Source organism: Tachysurus vachellii, chromosome 12 (genome assembly GCF_030014155.1).
Source record: "Tachysurus vachellii isolate PV-2020 chromosome 12, HZAU_Pvac_v1, whole genome shotgun sequence".
Lineage (NCBI taxonomy): Eukaryota > Metazoa > Chordata > Actinopteri > Siluriformes > Bagridae > Tachysurus > Tachysurus vachellii.
The window spans coordinates 17546836-17569671 of NC_083471.1; the positions used below are offsets into that span (position 1 = coordinate 17546836).

At 37.8% G+C, this 22836-nt stretch overlaps 1 protein-coding gene across 1 annotated transcript in view; it reads right to left on the reverse strand.

Annotated features, from left to right (window-relative positions):
* Nucleotides 1-22836, reverse strand: part of adgrv1 (adhesion G protein-coupled receptor V1) — a 119697-nt gene that overhangs the window by 17571 nt on the left and 79290 nt on the right. The window contains exons 85-87 of the mRNA XM_060883885.1: nucleotides 8113-8229; nucleotides 5444-5622; nucleotides 2040-2197 (exon numbers count right to left, since the gene is read on the reverse strand). Of these exons, the coding sequence (XP_060739868.1) occupies nucleotides 2040-2197; nucleotides 5444-5622; nucleotides 8113-8229 (454 nt within the window). The remainder of the gene's footprint in view (nucleotides 1-2039; nucleotides 2198-5443; nucleotides 5623-8112; nucleotides 8230-22836) is intronic.

Below are 22836 nucleotides of genomic sequence, written 5' to 3' on the forward strand. Positions count from 1 at the left end.
TCATGCAATCAAACATTTCTGCTTTTCTGTTTGCTTTAGGTGCAACCTAGCAGTGTTAACTTTTAAGGCTACAGCAAGCCACAGATAATTACAAAAGACTAGACATAAACAAACATGCTACTAGTCCAGGAAACATTTATTATGTTTTTCAAACGCTCCACTTTTCTCTAGCTGCTAAACAGCAAATTAAATCTTTAAATACGGCTGTCATATAGTAATTATTTCCATAGAGAATTCCCAAAGAACATCCCATCCCAAAGGCTAGATCACTGCTCATTATGGAGAAGTTGTTTTGAGGGAAAGGAAGCTTTGGTATGGTGGATTATCAGCACATCTCAAGGGTAAAGCTGCTCTTTCGACAGTTTTTAATAGTACAGGGTACACTGAGCAGCCTTGGCTCAAGCTCCCTGCATGCTCCAAAGAGATGATTAGGAAGAAAAGAGAAGCACACAGGTTGCCCTGACCACAAGTTTGCTTCCTTCTGCACGTGAGATTTCAGTATGCTGTGGGGTGCTGAGTCAGCAGTGCTGCCTCTGAGTGGGAGGCTGAGTCAACTACTGACCTCCTTACTACAGACAGAAGAGCATCTGGAAGCGTCTGTGTATTAGGATCTAAGAATAATTTATCCCTTTCTGTCTGCTCTAACTAACTATTTTATGTAAAACAATGCCTAAAATATGGTTTCCAGCAGAATGCTTTGGTTGGTTTGTTTGATTTATCTATCATCTGTATAAATATAGAATTTTGTTCAGTCAAAATGTGAAATGACTATAAATAGAAGTCCATGCACTGTGATCGAAAGGATAGAAAGAAGAGAGAAAGGATATACTGCATCATCAGCCATTTTGTGCTCAAATTCTGTTAAAACAAATGGCCTAGGTCAATGTTGAACAGAAGATGGGTTTAACATGAAAGAATTTTGACAACCATGAAAAATATTATCCAAAGACCTAAATCTGCTCTGGATTGAAGAATAATCAGATACAACTGTTTTGTATGCCGGCACAGAGGTTCTGAGGTCCTGCCAGCTGTTTACAGGCTTTGAGGTCTTGCTTTATAAGTCAAAGTGAATGTGTATGTGTGTGTTTGTGTGAGTGTGAGTGTGTGTGTGTGGCTGCATGTTATGTGCAAAGCAGTCACAGTGACAGGTCTGTAGTCCACTGTTGAAATAGCTGTGTGGTTATGGATTAGCCTTGTCTAGTGTAAGTATTACTGCGGAAGCTAAAAGCACAAATAAGAATAGACACAGCTTAATACTTCCTGAAGGGCATGCTTTGCTTCATGGTTTTGTTTGTTAAGAAACGCTCTTATATTGAGAATGTACTATTTATATTAATACAAGCCAATACAAGAAAAATGAGTTGTACAAGGCTAAGATGAATGGAAACCCACACAATCAGATAATCCTAATCATATATAAAGAGATTAGTTTTAACCGGGCTTTTAATGTCTTTAGCTATCGAAATCTCACTTATATAGTATATAGACATAACATATATAGACATACAGTACATATTCATATACAAATTAAGCAAGTGTGTAGTTTGTGTGAACAAATCAGAAATTGTAGGCTGGTTCAGGTTCATGGCTGATGAGTGGAAGATGTGATGTTTTGCTATTGTAGTAAATCTTCTATGGATTGTGTATTTGAAATGCTTTTCTGCTTACCATGGATGTAAATAGTAGTATTTTCAATTACTGCCTGGTCTTTAACCAGTCAGTCTATTCTCCTCATCTTCTTCATCTTCTTCATTTCTCTCTTCAACAGAACATTTCTATCATGTAAAACTGCTGTTTATTGGATGTTTTTAAACACCATTTTGTAAACTCTAAAGCTTGCTCTGCACAAAACGTCCAGTAGATCAGGAGGATCAGAAATAAACAACCCATCTGGGACAAAACAACCAATTCATTGAGATCACATGTTTCCCCATTGTGTTATTTAGTGTGCACATTAACTGAAGCTCTTGATGTGTATCTGCATGAGTTTATGTAGGAGTTATTACATGGTATTTCTTTAAGGCTAAGTCCACACACACCTGAGCTGTTGGTTCGGCCCCTGTAGACATCATCATAGGCTTTCCACTGTTGTGTGACATGGTAAGCATGGATGAAGACCACCAACACTCCCACCACACAGCTAAGAGGAATGAAAGCAGCTGTACACAGAGCTGTGTAGACATTCGGTATGAAGCACCTGCACAGAGGGAGAGACAGATGCGAGACAACACACAGAGAATTATTTTAGTCAGAAAAACAAAGTGCTATCAGAGTCAAAACTGCTTAATGTTATTAAACAGACAGTATTTATAGAAATGTTTTACTACCTAGTAAGTGGATCATGATATACAGTATGTGTGCAGTGAGCAGTTTCTTGGCCTTGTGTTGTGTACATCTGTATATATTCTCTATGTATACCTGTGTGGCATACAGTACGTATATGCTCTGTGTGTGTGTGTGGTATATGATATATATGTGCTGTGTATGTGTGTGGTATACAGTATGCATTTGTTTTGTGTGTGTGATATACAATATAGCATGCACACAGTATGTATGTGCTGTATTATTATTTGCTGTGTAAATCTGCTTGCCTTAAGGTCATGGCTGCTGTTTAGGTCTGAAAAACAGACACAATGCCTCACAGCTTTCAGATTCAGCTTCTTTTTCCTGGGTAGCTAGAGCACCTCTCTCTTTCATGCTGACACTTTCCCATCCTCTTGTTTTATCTAAGGAATTTCTTTCAATCTCCACTTGTTTTTCACCACTGCGCAATTAGCAAGCCTCAAACTGGCCTTTACCATGGGAAAGCTTAGGGAGTGCAATGGGGCTGATTTTGTTTTGACGTAACAGATGCCCAAATATAAATGACCAGCCCTTCGTTCACAGGGCCAAACAAGCTTAACAAGTAAACCCAGAGCTACTTTTATAGGGGAAAGAAGAATGCCATCTTATATCTCTAATAGAATTCAAAGAATGCAAAAGGTTGTGTGGATTTTGTGATTGGGTGATTTTGTTTTATTCACCATTCGGTCCTGCCTGACTAGATGAACTCAGATATTGCTGATTTTTATGTGATTCAAAAACAAAATGTTTATTTCACTTTCACACACAAGCATAGTGCAAAATCCTCCACAATATAACTGAAACCATGGCGGCATACTTTAAGTCTTTCGTGGTTCACGCTTAAAGTTGCAGAAGTAAAGAAGCTACTCTTTTAACACTTTGAAGGTCACGTATTCCACAGTGGTGACCGTGGATTCCCAGGGTTTTGCCGTAATATTAGCTACACTCAGGAAGATAGCGCTGTAACTATAACTGAGGTCTGCTGTCTAACAATAAAGGGCGGAGAGAGGTCACACAAAGCTAACTGACGTACACTGCCTGATAAACCAAACGTAGGGAGTGGTGAAAAAAAAACTAAGCAAGCTCTTAATCACTGTAAGAGTAAACAAAGTGCTTTCCACTCATATGCATATTTACGTACTTGCATGGCAAATGTACAGGCATTATCACATCGAAAATTCCACTCGATTTGTAAAGTTTCTCTGAAGTTTAGTTTGCAATGACAAATAAAGCAGCATGCCATAAATATCAGCCTAATTATATAAGCAAATAGTACTCCTCAGCATAGCATGTTATTTACAGGGGATTGTAATGACCTACATGTATTTTCTTACAGTATATGACTACACGATTTAGTGTAAAAAAAATAAAAAATAAAAATACTTGCTGCAATTAAAAGACAGTATGAGCAAATTTAAAATAATTTCATTTCAAGACCCAATCAAATTAAAACAGTTTCCTGCCAAAAGTCTAAACAGTGCTAAATACTTTAATACACAGCAGCAGCAGTGTCTGAGACAGTGGAGACAGATAAATATCCTTGATCCAGTGTATCAGTTATCGTCAGTTTGAATTGCTAACAAGCACAATGATGATTTAAAAAGCACATAAGCCAAAACCAGTAAAGATTTTAGCATTTAACAATTAAGCTATGAACACCTGAGTGAGCGAGACTAGGTACAGTAGGCCTTTGCTTTAATGTTTATGAGCAGCAAACAAATTTAACTTTCTAATCCTGTTGCCTAATTCAGACACGGGTAACTAGGAAAATGATTTAAAGCTTAATATTAGCCAAAAGCTTTCTTTTTTAAATCACAGACATGATAAATAAGGAAAAAACCGGAAGCTTTATGTTGTGGCAATTTTGCTGGTATTGTTTGGGGAAGCATCACAGCAAATCAATACAGAGTTATTCTGACTGCTCACCTTTATCCTATGATCATTTCTATCCAAAAGGCATGATTGATCTCTGAGAGGTTTTGATGAGTGTGGAAAGGATTCAAATCACATGCTACAGCCTTCACGGTGACTAGTCACAGTGACATGTTAGACAGTAAACTGTTCTTGCAGCTCATCTGTAGTAAGGATTGTAGAGCAACAATTGTGAAAACTTAAAACAAAATGTGCTCCATTTCAACTACACACTGATTGGACCAGATGATTTTAAAATACAAGATAGCCTCTTTAAAAAGCCTAAAAACATGTTTCTCTGATTAAGCTCCTTTAAGACATTGTATGTACTGTAGCTCCCTCTCTGGAAACACATCCTTGAAACTTGCTTCCTTGTGAAGAGGCGGGAACTGGAAAGCCATATGAGATGAGGTGAGATGACATCACTTGTTTGTCTCATAGAGAGAGGGTTATTTACCTTTCCGGGCAAAGGCAGGGAGTGTAGGCACTCTGGAGACTGCAGAAATGTTGCTCAGAAATAGAGAGGAGGGAGAAACTAAAGATCTTCTCTATTACCTGAGCCTGGGTGGGTATGGAACTGAATGTATATACAGTCATGGCTTGTGACCTCCTAACCACAGTGTGACTAAAAATAGCCCTTCTACCCCTACTTACAAGCAGTAAAACCCACCTCCACTCGGGCATGGCAGGGCAGGGCACTTCCACTAACAACAAAAGAAGTACTTATTCTGCCAGTCTGGATAAGTGAGATTAATCATTCTGTTTAAAGCAGAAAAAAACATTTGTGCTGACAGCATATGTGTGTGTGAGAGAGAGTGTGTGTGTGTCACATTTGAATATCCTGTGATACACTATTTGTGTTGAAATATTTTCCTGATGCCTTATGCAGTATTTCATTCAAGTGTTAACACATTGATTGTTATAAGATGGCATTACTGTAACTCTTTTCTATATCCTAAAACCTTTAACACTATCATCTGTATAAATATCATCCATTAACATCACTGCTAATTACAATGACCTGTTTTTTTATATTTATGCTCAAAGATCCTAATTTGGTCACTACATCTTGTGTATCATCACTTTAATACAAAACAAGCACAACATATATTAATGTACTGTAGTTTGAATGATTGTTTTGTTACAGTTCTTGGTTTTGGACTCTTGTTATATGTGACAGTGCACTCACAGCTCTCCCTGTACCAGTCCATAGACATCATGAATGCTCCAACTATAACCACCGAGCAGCACCGTGACAAGAATTATGATGACTAGAGCAGGAAGTCCCCAGCTCAACAGGAAGTAGAGCAGATAGCGTCTCTCTGTGTGCTCATCATTCATCACCAGCGTCTGCCAGAAGTTAACAGCCTGAGGGAAAAGTAATACGCAAGATAAACAAAATCTGTTGCCATGCCTCCATATTTTCCAGTTTAATGTAAAGCAAAGTAATTTGATCTCATGAGACTCATTTTTAACTTCATTTTTCACCTTAACTTCAGAAGATTTACATGTAACTCCTGTAAGGTATCTTAATTCTGTAGGAGTTTTAGCTGATAATAAGTTTCACAGTGTGTAGAATGTACCATCAAATTAAATCAAGACATTTTAATGTTTCATTTAAGACAGCATTTACATACAGTAGATGATTCAAAACCTCAAGTCAAGTCAAGTCATTCATATGATATCTGGAGAAAAGGTAGAACTGTGTGTGTATAATCTTTTTTTCTGGATGGATATCCTCTTTCTTTAAGTGTTCGCATAACACTAAAACTCTGTAAAAGCCAAGTGAGACATGTAGTATGTCATACAGCTGCCCTGATTCTTGCCAGAAGAACATAGCTAACATTACATATTATTATTTACTAATGGTTACCTATCATGCCATTTGATGCCTTCCATATGTGTAGTTTGTTGCAGAAGACTGTACAGTGTGAGAGTATATTCAACAAGGTGTTATGGTGTTGAGGAATTCAGCACTGTGGTATGTGTTACACTCATATGTTAATTAATCCGTCTTTCATACAAGATGAGCTTTCTCGTGACATTTTGGGACTATAAATGACATGGTTATATTTCAGCCGGGAAAACCCATGTGCACAATTTTTACAATTATGGCATTCAGCAGATGCCCTTATCTAGAGTGACTGACATTTAATCTTATGTTACACAACTTAGCAATTAGGAGTTAAGGGCCTTGCTAAGGGGGCCAGCAGTGGCACCTTGGAGGACCTGGGATTCAAAATCACAAACTTCTGAGCAGTAGACCAACAGCTTAACCGATAAGTTACTACAGTACATCCCCTGCAGACACCAGTCAGTTAAAATTCAAACATCATGAAATTTTAACCGCACATGAGCACGCCTCTTTATTTCTGGTGTAAAATGTGTCCAGGGAAACACATACTGAAATGAGTGTCCATGGTAACTGACAACACACTACAGATATTTTGAGTTTTGAGTGTTGAGTGTATAATGTTTGCACATATATTTGAATTTAGGTCTATGTAATACTCTTTAAGGTATAACTGTACATTTTTAAAATGCAATTTTAAGATTTTATACAGATTCACTCTGGATTCAGAAATTTAGAAATCATTTAAAGAACCTAGAAATGATTACAGAACCTGACACATTAAAACGTTTTGCATTGCTGAACTTTGGACAAAACCTACTGAAAGGAGAAAATTGCTAGCGTTGTGCTATTTAACTCAGTAAAACTCCGAATTAACTCAATGAAACTAGATGATGCCCACAGAGTCCCTAATACATTTACGTCATAAGGCTATTACTGTGCTATAGTGACTCTGCCACCCAGCTATGATTTATTGGAAGCAACTGCAGGCAGTCATTGGCTAGACCCTGATATTTGATTCATAAACAAGGCAAGGACCTCTCAAATCAATGGTCTTCATTGATTACATTTTAAAAGTAGAGATGGAAATCTAGAGCTGGCCTGAAGATAAGGATAAAGAAAGGCAAACAGTTCACACAAACGGCAAACAGAAAGCAAGGGACAGAAAGAGGGAGGACAAAAATGTGAATGACAACACTACTAGGAAATATTTCAGAGTGGTGTGACATAATAAGACCTAAAGTGAATACCACAGAGGAATACAATTTGGGATTGCTGAAAATTCAAGCCTAAGGCTGCCATTAAGTCTAATATTAGTTCACAGAAGAGTCAAGCTGAAGAACGGCAGGTGATCTCAGGGAGATGGAAGAGGATTTGTGAGCAGTGGCTGTAGGCACTTCTGAACAACTCCCTCACAAATGCTGCACAAGCAGAAGTACACGTAGTTCAAGTTGTGCATGAGAGTGTGCAAAAAACCAGGTGTTTGATAAGTGGGACACGGAATGAATGGGCTCTATTCATGTTTAAACTTTGAAGATATCTAAGTTGAGTGAGGAAGAAATTAGCCAGGCCAAAATCAATATATATTATAACTGGACGTTTAGAGATTACTTAACATTTAATCTCTGATGCTGTTGATATTTAATTGCCAGTGGCTGGATGAAATTCTGAGAAATTTAATTTCCTACTTAGATACTCAGAGGTTTCAACAAAAAGGACAAAGATTATGAGAGGCACAAACCCAACATGTAAAAAATTAACCTTGAAGGAAGTTTAATTTTCATTTCTCTTTTCTCTCATATATAGCCAGAGTAAACATTTTCAATAGAATACATTTACAGTTTATTTTCAATAGAACACTTATCCTCAATGATATGAAATTACTATTATGCAAACTTTTTTCTAATAATGATCTTTAATGTGCTCAGGATGTTACCTTGTACTATGGATTTCATGCATTTCAGAAATATTTTAAAGGAGTATAACACAAAGTGCATTCCTCTTACTTGTATGAGCATCCAGCTGAACTGACTAAGGTGAAAATAGTGGAAGAAGAGACCCAGGGTAGCACAGCCATCATCTGAAAACATTCGACCCCTGAATGCTGATACCAGGAAGCAAAGCTGAGACAAAAAGAAAGAGTGAAATATTAACACATAAATATCAGCAATTAGAATAAAAAAATACATTTAGTATAGTGTGTAAAGGTGTGGTTAGATTTCAGAATGAATTCACACACACACACACACACACACACACACACACACACACACACACACAGTTCTACATGATGTTTCACATGACCTACATAATGAATACTAGTGACAATGAATTCATATGATATCTGGAGAAAATGTAGAATTGTGTGTGTATAATCTTTTTTCTGGATGGATGTCCTCTTTCTTTAAGTGTTCGCATAACACTAAAACTCTGTAAAAGCCAAGTGAGACATGTAGTATGTCATACAGCTGCCCTGATTCTTGCCAGAAGAACATAGCTAACATTACATATTATTATTTACTAATGGTTACCTATCATGCCATTTGATGCCTTCCATATGTGTAGTTTGTTGCAGAAGACTGTACAGTGTGAGAGTATATTCAACAAGGTGTTATGGTGTTGAGGAATTCAGCACTGTGGTATGTGTTACACTCATATGTTAATTAATCCGTCTTTCATACAAGATGAGCTTTCTCGTGACATTTTGGGACTATAAATTACATGGTTATATTTCAGCCGGGAAAACCCATGTGCACAATTTTTACAATTATGGCATTCAGCAGATGCCAGATAGTGACAACCAGATAGCAGCTTAACTGAAAACTCCAACAAAATGATCAGAACCACGAACCAGCATGGGCCAGGACGACATTCATGCTCTATTAAGCAGGAAACGCTAGCACATACACATACAAACAGATCATTGGGTCACTTTTCACCCTGACATTTGGACAGAATATCCCTCAGAAAATTGCTAAATGATTTATGGCATTGTATATTATGCATTTATAAAAGGGGAACCCATGAGGCCAAGGCCATATTTTATCCAATATTCTACAGGGCATCATCCTGCCTCATGCAGAGCCAGTAGAGTCTCTGCACATAGAACAAATATGAGATTCCTGTGGTGATCCAGCAGCAGGACCCTGCACTCTCACTGCCATGACCTGGGCTCAATTCCAGGCAGGGAACCAACACAGACACTGAAGGGTTAACTTTCAGTACCGGTTCCAAGCCCAAATAAAATGAGAGGGTTGCATCAGGGCGGGTATCTGGTGTAAAAAAAACCTGTGCCAAATCAAACCCCTGAACAGGGAGCAGCCGAAGGATAACAACAAACAGCTCTGTTCAAATCCTTAAGCAATTTTATCTTCATTCATTCAGGCATTCATTTGGTTTGTGAATGAGAATGGGTTCAATTTCCTACATATAACCCAAGCCACTGCATATTATGACTTCAGCTGGACACTTACTTTATTAGCAAATTTCATCTATGTAGGAAATGAAAATTCCTTTATCAAATTGTATGTCCTAGCTATACATCATAACTGGCAGACAAATATAAAAAATCCACAAGGTGACACTAATGGCTTTGATCATTGCCAGATTGCTAGCTAATCAGTTTTTCTAATATCCAGCTCAGTCCAAAGTATTATTTGGCTGTTTAGCTGACTCAGACGGGGAAGTCGCCTAAACTATAAAGGACAGTTTCTTCTGCTGCATGTCGAGCATCTCTAATAATTCAGATTGAAGCAGATGACTCATGCACCTGCTCTCTGGAGGGGTTGGTTCTGAACTGATATGGAGCCAAAGTGACAGTGTGCTCTGCTTTGATAGATGACTGGCTACAGAACTGTATGCCAGAACATAGGACTCTAGATTTACTGCTTGGTTTATCATGACATACTTAGTGGTACTGAGTGATACAGCACTGTGTTAACACAGTATGGGACTTTATACATGAGATATTTGTGTTTGTGTTGGTTTGATGGCTTCAGCAACAGGTGGAGGAAATACATACAAGTGAGAAGTCTGATATAAACCTCAGCAAAGAATGGGTTTGTTCATTAACATGAATGTGAGTCTCTGCATGCATTTATTGTTCATGTATTCATCCTTAGTAACTTAACTGTTATCTGTTCAGGGTCAAAGTTGCTTAAATTAGGCTTGGTTTCTTTATTTTTTGGGAACCATTAGAAAATTTTTAGCAAAATGTTTCAGGGAGATACAAACAAAAATAAGAATTACACAAGAGGGAATAAAAATAAAGCCGTGTGAAACATCTGTACTTATGATGAATTATGAAGTTGAGTCATATAACTAATAAAGGCCTCAACTGTTAGCGCCAGAATTTCCAAACCATGCTGACAGAGCTGCCTTTCAATCCTGCTGGGTTTTCCCTCCTGCAGTGTATTCCAGTGTTTCCAGGGACAGAGTGGTAAAGCTCATGTTTTATTCCAAAAACCCCTTCTTCTTTAGACTGTGCTTACTTTAGATTAGATATTTAAATCAGATAATAGCACTGATAACAACATAACAAACTATAAAATAACAACATCATAAATCCGACCTGAGTGGGTGCAGAGTGTAAAGAGTACAACACCAGTTGTTCTAATTATATATTATAGCAGTTGTAGTGTTATATGTAATCACCTTGTCACTTTGTTCTACTAATAATCCTTCACACAAGAGAAGTGTCTTCTTTTCCGAATACTACGGTTCACTTAACACACACTCAGGTTTATTATTTATGACTGATCTTATTTGTTTGGCAACAGGAAATGACCTGCCCATAAGGAGACCTGATGCAAACCGAAAGCAAGCCTCGATGACATTAATACCATGTCACAAAAAGCTTTGGTCTGGAAGGGAACTAGGAAAGAATTTTTACCAACCCTTTTTGATTAAAAAAAAAAAACAGAAAAAAACATTTCACTTGATTACAGAAATAAGCTGTGAAACATTTAAATGGTTTCAAAGAAGTTCTTTGAAAAATGGAAATGCTGACTAATTTAAAGAGAGTTTGCCAACTTCCTGTTCATGTTACTGACAGCGTTGAGTAACTTCCTTGCATGTTGGAGGCTCGAGGGCAGTAAATTAATCCAGAAAGTCCCAAAGACTGATCAACAGTTCCTATACTGCCATGTGTTATTATTATGTTTATGTGACTGAAACCTGGACATTTATAAGGCCAGAGGCTCCCTATGAGTGTTGCTATATTTTTGGACACACCATCAACATCCTGAGCACTAACTACAAGTCTGTGTCACAGTGAGGTTTTGCAGCCTACATTTTAATTCCCAAGGGATATAGAGGCAGAGGTGAAAAGGATCAACAGCGCTGTCATCGTACATAAATAGAGTTTTAAATAATCTGTTTTTTCTTTTGGCCTGAACATCCCACGTTTGTACAAGGTTACTCTGCAATCTACATTTTTTTTAAGCATGTAATAAAAGGTGACTTTTAATCAGGCAAACTCTACAGTTGTTGTTGTTTTTTTGTTGGATCCAGCTACTGTGCATGTACATGTGCATGTGTTCATATTGCCTTTATGTGTGTCAGTGTAATAATCAATGAATGCGTCTGGAATTACAGGCACCGTGTTGAGTGTTATGCTGTTCCTTTATTCATCACTTGCTCCTTTTAAGCAGTGGTCTGCCTCTCCTCACACCATTTCTGCTTTTACTCACTACACTTCAGAAAAAATAAAATCGGTACTTTCTTTCATTCTGGAAAGACAAATGTTATTTTTCAAACTTCTGGTTATAAACAGAAAATATGTTATGATATTTGATGAGTCTTTCACTAGCAGACGTTTTCTCCAAGTAAGTTTGAGGCTCTAAACATCTGGAAATGTTAAATTACAAATAAAAGTTCCTGTATTGAATATACTGTTTTACTTTACAAAAAAATGTTTGTGCCAACCAGCTGTACGCAAGGGAGCTGCAGAAGTGAATGAATCAGGCCAGTAGAGTTCAAATCCACCTTCTGCTTTATATAAACTGTTTTCCAAGCTCACTTAATTGATTACATTAGTAACATTAGATTCAGCTTTGTGGGAAGCTGAATCTAATGACCTTCCTGGTTTGTTTTATGACCAAGGATGAATCCAAACACTCTCTGAAATGAACAGGACAACATGGAAGAGTATGATAGCCCATGAAAGCTTCGGATGTTCTTGGATGACAGGCGTGGAACTAAGTGTGGTCTTCTGCTACTGAAGCTCAATAGGCAAAAGGTTTTATGTTTTGTGCATGCTGAGATGCTTTTCTGCTCACCCTGCTTGTAAAGAGTGGTTATTTGAGTAAAACTATCTTGCCAGCTTAAGAAAATCTGGTCTTTTTTCTCTGACCTGTACTGTCATTGAGATTTTTCCACCCACAGAACTGTCACTCTTTTTGCACCATTCTGTGTAAACTCTAGAGACTATTGTGTGTGAAAATCCCATGAGATCAGCAGTTTCTGAAATACTCAAAGCAGCCATTCTGGTATCAACATCCATGCTATTTTTAAAGTCACAGAAACAACACTTACCTATTCTGATGTTTGAACATTAAATGAAGCTCGTGATATGTACTGTATATGCATGATTTTATGCATTGTTCTGCTGAACATGATTGTATAACATTGTATACGAGTACAGGTGTTAATATAAAGTGGACAGTCAGTGTATATGCTTATTTTGCAAACATTAGTATCTATTAATATAATTGCTGTTGAGAATATTGAGGCCAGTGTTGCTATAGTGTTACTCTGAAGGACTTTGTTATCACATTTTGGTTTCCTGTAGCATTGCAGGTTCACTACTCGTTCATTTGTACACTGTACATGAACTTTGAGTGAGATGATGTATCAAGATAAGCATTCACTTCACTTTTAAGCATGTCACTTCCGAATCTCTTTAGGCTCTTGTTGTTGTATGTGTAAATGTATTTATAACAGTATACAGTCGTATGCAAAGGTTTAGGAACCCCTGACAATTTCCATGATTTTCATTTATAAATATTTGGGTGTTTGAATCAGCAATTTCATTTTGATCTATCAAATAACTGAAAGACACAGTAATATTTCAGTAGTGAAATGAGGTTTATTGGATTAACAGAAAATGCGCAATATGCATCAAAACGAATTTAGACAGGTGCATAAATTTGGGCACCCCAACAGAAAAATCACCTCAATATTTAGTAGAGCCTTTTTTAAGCGGAAATAACAGCCTCTAGACGCTTCCTATAGCCTGTAATGAGTGTCTGGATTCTGGATGAATGTATTTTGGACCATTCCTCCTTACAAAACATCTCCAGTTCAATTAGGTTTGATGGTTGCTGAGCATGGACAGCCCGCTTCAAATCACCCCACAGATGTTCAATGATATTCAGGTCTGGGGACTGGGATGGCCATTCCATAACATTGTACTTGTTCCTCTGCATAAATGCCCAAGTAGATTTTGAGCAGTGTTTTGGGTCGTTGTCTTGCTGAAATATCCAGACCCGGCGTAACTTCAACTTTGTGACTGATTTCTCAACATTATTCTCAAGAATCTGCTGATATTGAGTGGAATCCATGCGACCCTCAACTTTAACCAGATTCCCAGTACCGGCACTGGCCACACAGCCCACAGCATGATGAAACCTCCACCAAATTTTACTGTGGTTAGCAAGTGTTTTTCTTGGAATGCTGTGTTCTTTTGCCGCCATGCATAACGCCCCTTGTTATGACCAAATAACTCAACCATTGTTTCATCACTCCACAGCACTTTATTCCAAAATGAAGCTGGCTTGACCAAATGTGCGTTTGCATACCTCAAGCGACTCCGTTTGTGGCGTGTGTGCAGAAAAGGCTTCTTTCGCATCACTCTCCCGTACAGCTTCACCTTCTGCAAAGTTCGCTGAATTGTTGAACGATGCACAGTGACACCATCTGCAGCAAGTTGATGTTGTAGGTCTTTGGAGGTGGTCTGTGGGCTGTTTTTGACCGCTCTCACCATCCTTCGCCTTCGCCTCTCCAATAATATACGTGGCCTGCCACTTCTGGCCTTAACAAGAACTGTGCCTGTGGTCTTCCATTTCCTCACTATGTTCCTCACAGTGGACACTGACAGCTTATATATCTGCGATAACTTTTTGCAGCCTTCCTCTAAACCATAATGTTGAACAATCTTTGTTTTCAGGTCATTTGAAAGTTGTTTTGAGGCCTCCATGTTGCCACTCTTCAGAGGAGAGTCAAAGAGAACAACAACTTGCAGTTGGCCACCTTAAATACCTTTTCTCATGATTGGATACACCTGTTTATGAAGTTAAAGGATAAATGAGCTCACCAAACCAATTGTGTGTTCCAGTTAATCAGTGCTAAGTAGTTACAGGTATTCAAATCAACAAAATGGCAAGGGTGCCCAAATTTATGCACCAGTCTAATTTCGTTTTGATGCATATTGCACATTTTCTGTTAATCCAATAAACCTCATTTCACTACTGAAATATTACTGTCTTTCAGTTATTTGATAGATCAAAATGAAATTGCTGATCCAAACACCCAAATATTTATAAATGAAAATCAGGGAAATTGTCAGGGGTTTCAAAACTTTTTCATAGGACTGTATATATAACTGGAGTCAAGTTAAAGAACAATCCCTAATACAGCGCAATGTAACATCAATTTTATAAACCTCAAACAATTCATCCTAGAGTTGACAACAGACCATAGTTAAGAGATTAGATGACACAGACCTGGAATTAATTGCATGAACAGCCTGATGAAGCAGATTTAGAGTGGAGATATGCTTTATTCACTGTGTTCTAGAAGCCGTCATGTGCTGATATAAATTCCCATTCAGTACAGAAGTATTTTTCATGTAACTTGGCCGCTCTAAGATCGTGCTAATTAAACTTCTAAACTAGTCTGAACAAATCATTTTAAGTCTTCTCAAAATGAAATTCAGTGAGTAAAGTGGATTAAAGGCAGCAGGGTTTCAGTCTCATGCTATTTCCTTACCGAGTTCTGTCCTTAGCAGGCAGCAATGTGATGACAGGTACTAAAAGATGACTCATTTACAGTTCTTCTCATATCACTATTATCAGGCAAATACACCCTGCTAGGAGAATTAGTGATATAGACAACATAGAGAAAGCTGAAGGAATGCCATAGGAAGGTCACTGTTTTTTTGGAGCCATGAATTTCTCTCTTTTGTCTTATAATTCTTCTAAGGTGTAAGTGGTGCAGTTGCAGCTAAACAGTTAAAGCTCAAAGGGTATAAATTAGAAGGGTGGGGGTTCAAGCGTCAGCACCAACAAGCTACAACTGTTGAGCAACGTCCTTATCCTTTACCACTCCAGGAGTGCTGTGTCATGGCTGACTCTGCTCTGACCCCAGCTTCCTAACGAGCTGGGATATGTGAAGAAAGGAATTCTGCTGTGCTTGGCTGTATATGTGAGGAATAAAGGCTTGTTCTGCTTCTTCTAAAAGTAACAAATTCAACAAGTCAATTTTTATGATTTTCTTTAAAAAAAAAAAAATTCAACTTTCAGGCCTCATTTCATTCATGTTACTCTGATCTATTTGCTGGTGATGAGTTGAGAATTAGAGAAGCAGTCTCTTCAGATACAAGCTGAGTGAAAAGGACAGAAGCCATGCAGGCTTAAAATAGCCAAGTTCATGCATTACAAGACCCTTCGCTGTGACTAACGTATAAATGACAGGGACCAGAAAGGATGAGTGCATACCTAAAAGCAAGATATTGCAGGTTCAAGCCAGATTGTGGTTGACGTGTTGTTGCGTGTTTATCCTGTAACATTGAAACATTAGATAAATGAGGCAGCCTTTATCACCGGCACAAACCAGAATTCTCTGGAACTCTGGCACATTTGTCTTGAGAGATTTAATTTCCAGCCGTCACATGATCTGTGAAACCACTGATGAATTCTGTATAACCTTTAAATTGATAAATTAGAGTAACCAGTTATATGAAGCAGTTCAGATATGGCCTGCCAAATTTAGAAGTTAACTCCTCTTGTCTTAGCCGACCATGATTGTTGTGTTTGTCACCAGAGCACCTACCCCACTTACAGCTGAGAAAAGAGTCTGCACCCTCAGGCCAGTTTCCGTCCAATCTCTCAGATAGGTAAATAGCACCGCTAATTCTCCACGGGTGTTGAGCTGTATGTGTACAATTACGCTACAAAGAAATGTAATCATGCACACAAATATTATACAAAGGTTGCTCGAAGCCACTGTACAAGTAAGTGATTTGTGATCCTTTTTTCTCTTTCAGTCAAACAAGTTTGTTGCGAAATGGAGGGTTGCCAGGTCATAAAAACCCTACTAATGGCCACACAAAACTTGTAACTCCTAAAACTAAAAATCCCTGTGGTTCAATCCCAAATCATTACTACAAATGTAAAATGTTATATGATGCATGTTAATATACAAACTGAACATCAAATTCCTAATGGACTATGCATTTGTTGTTTGCATCAAAAACTCTGCTTATCCATTTTACTTACAGAAAGAATATACGATATATAATATTAATGATATAATTAACAAATGCATTGTAAACTAGACTGTGATGACTTAATGACGCTGTGTCTTGTGTATGATGTGTATGATGCTAACAAGCTACTGTTTTTTCATCATGACTGGAGAAAGCCATGGAAATGAGATCCCAAGGTAAAAACATTATCATTAGTAGTTGGCCCAACAAATTGTACAGTAGTTATTTTATGCTTTATTTTATCAGAATGGAAAACTGCATGTAAACGCACCCAGTTACTTAGCAGGACCATTGTTATAGTGTTTCAATCTCACATATTAGATTCATTTTTTATATTCAATTAATTAACTGATGTGAATTTTACATCTATAATTGTGTACAGTTACATGTGTTGTGCTGTTTTTATATGCTCATTTTAGGAAACAGCTAGCTCCAGTGGTTGTTGAGCTACAAAGCCCTGCTGCCATTTTCACTGAAAAGTGAAATGCCCATCCTCCGCACCCACACCCACTGTGATAATAATATCACACTAGTCAAACTTAGTCTGTTTTCTTCCTTCAGGAAGATGAGATGTCTTGGTGGTTTCCTGTGTATAAGACAGGAAAGCATGTGTGTTTGTCATCAAGCACCGAGGCCACGGTGTTCGATTCGAAGCTCACCGGTGGCCAGTTTGTCTGAAAGCTCAGAGCACTCAGCAATCTCACTTCTTTTCTGTTCTCCTCTGATGCTGCCTGTTGACGACAGTGTTCGAGAGAAAAATGTGCAGTCTGTATTTTTCAAAAAGATTGTTTGATCTTTAGCCTGAATTACTGTATATCTGGTGCTAGGCTTAACAAAGACACAGGAAGTGAAAACAATGTTGAAATGTATATGTGTGACGTCTGAAACTAGGATGAGAAACACTAAGAATTTTTTTCCTCCTAGCTTTTACTAAGAAACAAGACACCAATATATACCGTTATATAAAACTGTAATAATACTGGACAACATAGCAGTACATATCACAGTTATTCACTAACCAGGTCACACATTATTGTAATATGGCAATAATTCCCCATTAATTCCTCTTCACTACCTGATCATAACAAGACGACTGGCCCAGTGCTGATGCAGCTTTAATGCTGAACTATTAATAGTATCGGCCAAAAGATGACATCAGTGAGAGTATAGCACACTGCCAGACTTTCTCTCTCTCTCTCTCTCTCTCTCTCTACCCCATTTCCTCCTCCTCCCCTAACAGATACCGGTCTGAACTAGCTGGTTCCAGCCTCGGCAGCATCGTGGGTGTTTCCTCGGCCGCTTTTGTTCTGCAAGAGAGGCTGAGTGCACCGCACGTAGCTCACAGACCTGGCCCTAAGGCTCTTGTATTCATCACTATTCTGTCATCTACCTTTGCACATCACTTTCTCTGTCTTTTTCATGTCCCTCTACTCCATCTCCCCCCTAGATTTACTACTCCTGCTATTTCAACAGACTTAACTATATTCCAAGTCTGATGGGAGGAAATATCTAACAAGGCTTCTAATTTTACATAGCTATTGGATAAGATGTCTCTCATACACACTTGTGTGTACTGTATATTGGTATACATGTGGGCACAGGTAATGGTAATGAAATCCCAAGAAATTGTTTTCTCAATGGTGATAACTTAGGTAATAAGATTAAGTGGGAGGGCAGCATCTGAAACACGGCTCAGATTCTCTTTGCCAAAAAAGCAACATCAGGGTAGTTAAGGTGGTTTTAGGGGAAAGGAGGCTTTCTGACTGAGTTATTTCCTATAGGAAGGAGCAATGTTATGAAAAACTGGATTTTTGTGTCCTTGTTTGTCCTCATTTAAGGTGTAGTCAGCAATTTTGCTCAAAGTTACTTAGGTGGAAAGACTGGGAAGTAGGCCTCATAGTGAAAAGTTTGAATATGTTTGCTTAGAGAGAAGTGTCACTGCAATTCAGTTCAAGGTTATTTTATCTGATCACCTTTATCCTATACTGAGACATTTTGATCCCAATGGGAGCGGACTTTTCCACAAACCCATTCACATCGGCCAGAATTTGAACTTAAATTTTTATTGAACTGAGGGGAATCATTTTGATTTTTCACACAACCAGGCTGTTCTGGTGGCTCATGGTGTTAGTTTAATTTGAATATTTTAAGGACAACTGCTGTATGTAATAAGAGAACCTAGACTTGAACCTAATGAAAAAAGTTACAAATTTTTGACTGCACCATTAAATCCAGAATTTCATACAAAACCCAATATGCTAAATAATTACAGACGAATCTTTGGAAACCAATAGTTTCATTAAATCTTATGTATTTAGAGCAAACACTGCATTTGCAGTCTGTAGAGTTACAGCAAAAAAAAAAAAGGGTTAATATAAAATTCTACATACAGAAATATAGTGTAGCCATTTCTGTGCTTCTCCACTCACTCTGAGAAGTTGACTGTCAATAAGCCTAGCAAATGTCCTTGTATACAAAGTATTGTTACTAGAGTAAACAGCACTCAGCAGGAGGTAGCTGTACTGTAAGATTTTTCCCATAAATCACACACAACACCTGTCCATTTTCCCTGTCACATTCTTCTTAAGCATACAGTATGCTAAAACATGTCCACTTTAATTATTTAGCAATTACAGTAAATCCTAAAGTGTTTTATTCCTTTTATAGCACAGAAACTGTTGTCCTGTTATCACTTAAGTTGTAGCAGCTATATTGCTTCATCAGACTCAGAAAAATAGTTTGTTATGTTCTGAGTAAGAACAAGCTATCCTGAAATCTAAAACTAAAAAGATCAACTTTAGCTAAAGTGCTGATGCTGGAGACTCCTTCTATTAAATAAATGTCTCCTTAGATAAAGCTTAACCATATAAAAGCAAGTTACATATTAGCCTAAACATTGCATGTTTACTTTCCAAGTCATTTTCTCCCCGTGTGTTTTTAACGTTTGGCGTTTAACTTTGAGGAAATGTGAAAAAAAAATAATAAGAGGATACTAACAGAGATGGAGTCAAACTATTGACACAACAACAATAATCAAATAGGCAGTTAGCCTTGCTGATAAACTACTGCAGTGACAAAACATAAAAACATATTCATATTCATATTCTGCTTTAAAATTCAACTATAAAACCCGTAGCACATGACAGTAAAATTTCATAACATTTGTTCTAACCACTCCGAGATACAACATATGAAGCTGTTATATACCAGAAGCTTAATATTCTATGGAAGTCTGTATAGCAATTACAGCTTGTGTTATTGTACTTCCTTACATAGCATCTCAATGCAATCGTCTCAAACCTGCCATGTGATACTCAATCACTTTGTTCGCTGCTTGTTAATAGGGTTATTCATTAAAAGTTCATTAATGCCTAGATGACATACAAGATTGGAGGATTACTTGACTCCAAGTAATGTATTCCAAGCAGTGGAGTTCGTTCTGGGACAGATCAGCAACAACACAATGTGTTTTAGCGACGAGTGTGGCTAGAGAGCGTCCCCTACAGGTGAACTCAAAAAATGTTGAACATCATGTACCAAAAAGTTTACAGAAAATGCAGACTACTTCCTTGGCCAGCAACAGATCCTCAGCTGTGGGTAACACCAACAAAACTGCCAAGCAGTCAAGGAAAAGAGACAAAAGAAACCCAAAATAGACATAGAGTTTAAATCTAATGAATCATTGGTGCTTTCCTTCCCTGTGACTTTAAACACATCCCTGTATATGCTTATGCACATCCTGTATATTCTGGCATGAGATTTATTTCCCTTCTATTGTTGAAGGTAATTACAAAATGCAACACTTCACACTATCCAAGGCTGTGAAAGTGGACTTTAAACAGCCCTTTGTATTGTAGAGGCAAAACTTCCAGTCAGTACTTTCCAGATGCTTGGATAAACCTCCTAGCATACATACAGTTGATTACCTATTGTGATGGTTAATCAGATCTAGGTAAAAATGTTACAGTTTCAGAATAGAAGATGTGTGCTTTGCTCGTTTGCTTATGCTCGTTGCTCATTTTTGCTTGTTCACTCAGCTGAGTTTTACTGGCATTAGGCCATGTGTATTCACCTGACATGGAGGAAAGCTACTCGTGATTTGAGCTTTTGTCCCCTTTTTACTGTCCAAAGTGCAGGTTAAATGGATCACCGATGGGTATAGGGATTTCCAAAAATAATTCTGCCAGTGCATTCAGTCCAGAGGTCTGAGAGGTTTGTTATGGGCTGGACAGTTGGGTAAACGGAAAGGGAAAGATGTACAGACAGCCTGCATAACTGGGGCTATACATTTTTGTAGGGTTGACTGACAAAGCACAGTGTTTATGTATGAGACTAAAAAGTGATGTCTCATGTATAGAATGAGAATGCAAAAGCAGTTTAGAAGCGGTGTAATAGCTGAACAATAGAGAGGTTGATCCATACTGTAGGTGGAACTATCCATAGAGTAAATAAAACTAATTCACTGGAACGTGCTTTAAAGTTTATACATCATAAAATCATACTTTACTAGCTAGCTATTTGTCTGGAGATTCAACAAGTTAGGGACAACTCTAGAACCTGAACTAAACCTTGTTAATATGTTTTTGAAGCAAAGAGATTGGTGTTAAAGGTCAGAGAAGTTTTTTTTTAGCTTTTATTTGCAAACCTCTTTACAAAAGTTCAAGGTTCTATCTGGTCCACTTTTGAGTTTGTTGCTTGTTCTGTTATGAACGTCCAGATTTCACACACATGAACTGATATGAATGAGCGGTCAGTGTCTGCTCTCAAACATACACAATTTTCTCTCAAAAAAAAAAAAAAGACAGAAAGTAGGTCTGAAAGGTAAAGGTTATCATATTAGACAACACAGACAGTAGAGCGAAAGAGCAAAGAGCATACAGTTCAGATTGACATATGTTGTTATTTGTTATAAAAAATACCTCTGGTATTGTTAAGGCCAAATAAATGAGTTTAATTTTTATTCATACACAACTTCAACAAAGAAGGAAATGCCATTAGGCATTTAGAAGCTAGGGCAGAGTTTCCTGTTTCCCTGTAACTATAGGATTACTGTCACAGGTCTTGGGATCAGCAACAAGTGAAATGGACCACCGCCATCCAGCCAATCAGGAGACGGAGGCGTCTCTACGGGCCTGTTGATTCAAAATCCTCGACCTGATATAACTGCATTAATATCCTCTGTGTAGACTCTGCAACTTGTGAATGCATGATTTTGGGGACTAACTTTAGATGGGACAAAGTAGCTGCATTTGGAGAGCAAGCTTCACCCTGAGAAACAATTAAGTTTTATATTGAAATATCTGTAATTTGGTTGGCGATTCTGTTGCTTATTTGTTGATGTCATATTGCTAGTGCAGTTACAATGGCTTTTAAAAATCAACTTGGAATATTGCTACAAAATATATCTTGGATGCCACCAAAGCTCACTTGTTCAATATAAATATTATTATGATTTGTCCTTCAAGATGTGTTACATTAATCAATAACCTGATAGCTGTGAAACATTGTTAAGTAGGAAAGATAATACAATACAATTTGAATCTTAAGGGCTTTCTGAAGAGCTCTTTGAATGCTCAAGGGTTCTGAAAGAAGAGAATAAACCCTGAAGGAACAAACAGCTGAAAGAGTGTCAGGAACCTTTGATGAGTGTCTTCTTCATATAATTGAAAAAAAAAAAAAATCTGCCATAGCCACAGTGGAGTCTCTGTGTAGCCAAAGCTACTGTATAGTAAAGCACCATAAACCAGCAGAAGGATTATATTAATTAACCGAAATACTGATGATACTAAAGAAACTACAGCAAAGCACTTAACAAGTTACAGTGCTTCATGAAGGAGTTAAAAGCTTACAAGGTTTCACATTGATGGGTTTATATACTAGAATACTGTGGACACTTCACAGTGTAGAAAAGAGTATAGCTGTCATCAGTGTCTTGTAATAATAGGAGGTTACAAGAAAGTGTGCTGTTGTGTTATGTCATGTCATGTGCTGTTATGTAACAAAATCCTCATCAGTTTGCAATAAGACATTTATGGGTGTTTTTTTGACCCAGTACAATGCAGAGTCTTATTTCTATATCCTGCGTTCTTCCTTGGTCACTTCATGCAAGATGATATCAGAACATGCTCTGCCTGGCTGACGTCAGGCTCAGAGCTGGGCCAGCTGACACAGGGTGGTAACGTTAGAAATCCTGTGATGGCCCTTCACCCCCACCAGAGAAGATCATGTTAGTGCCACACCGGGG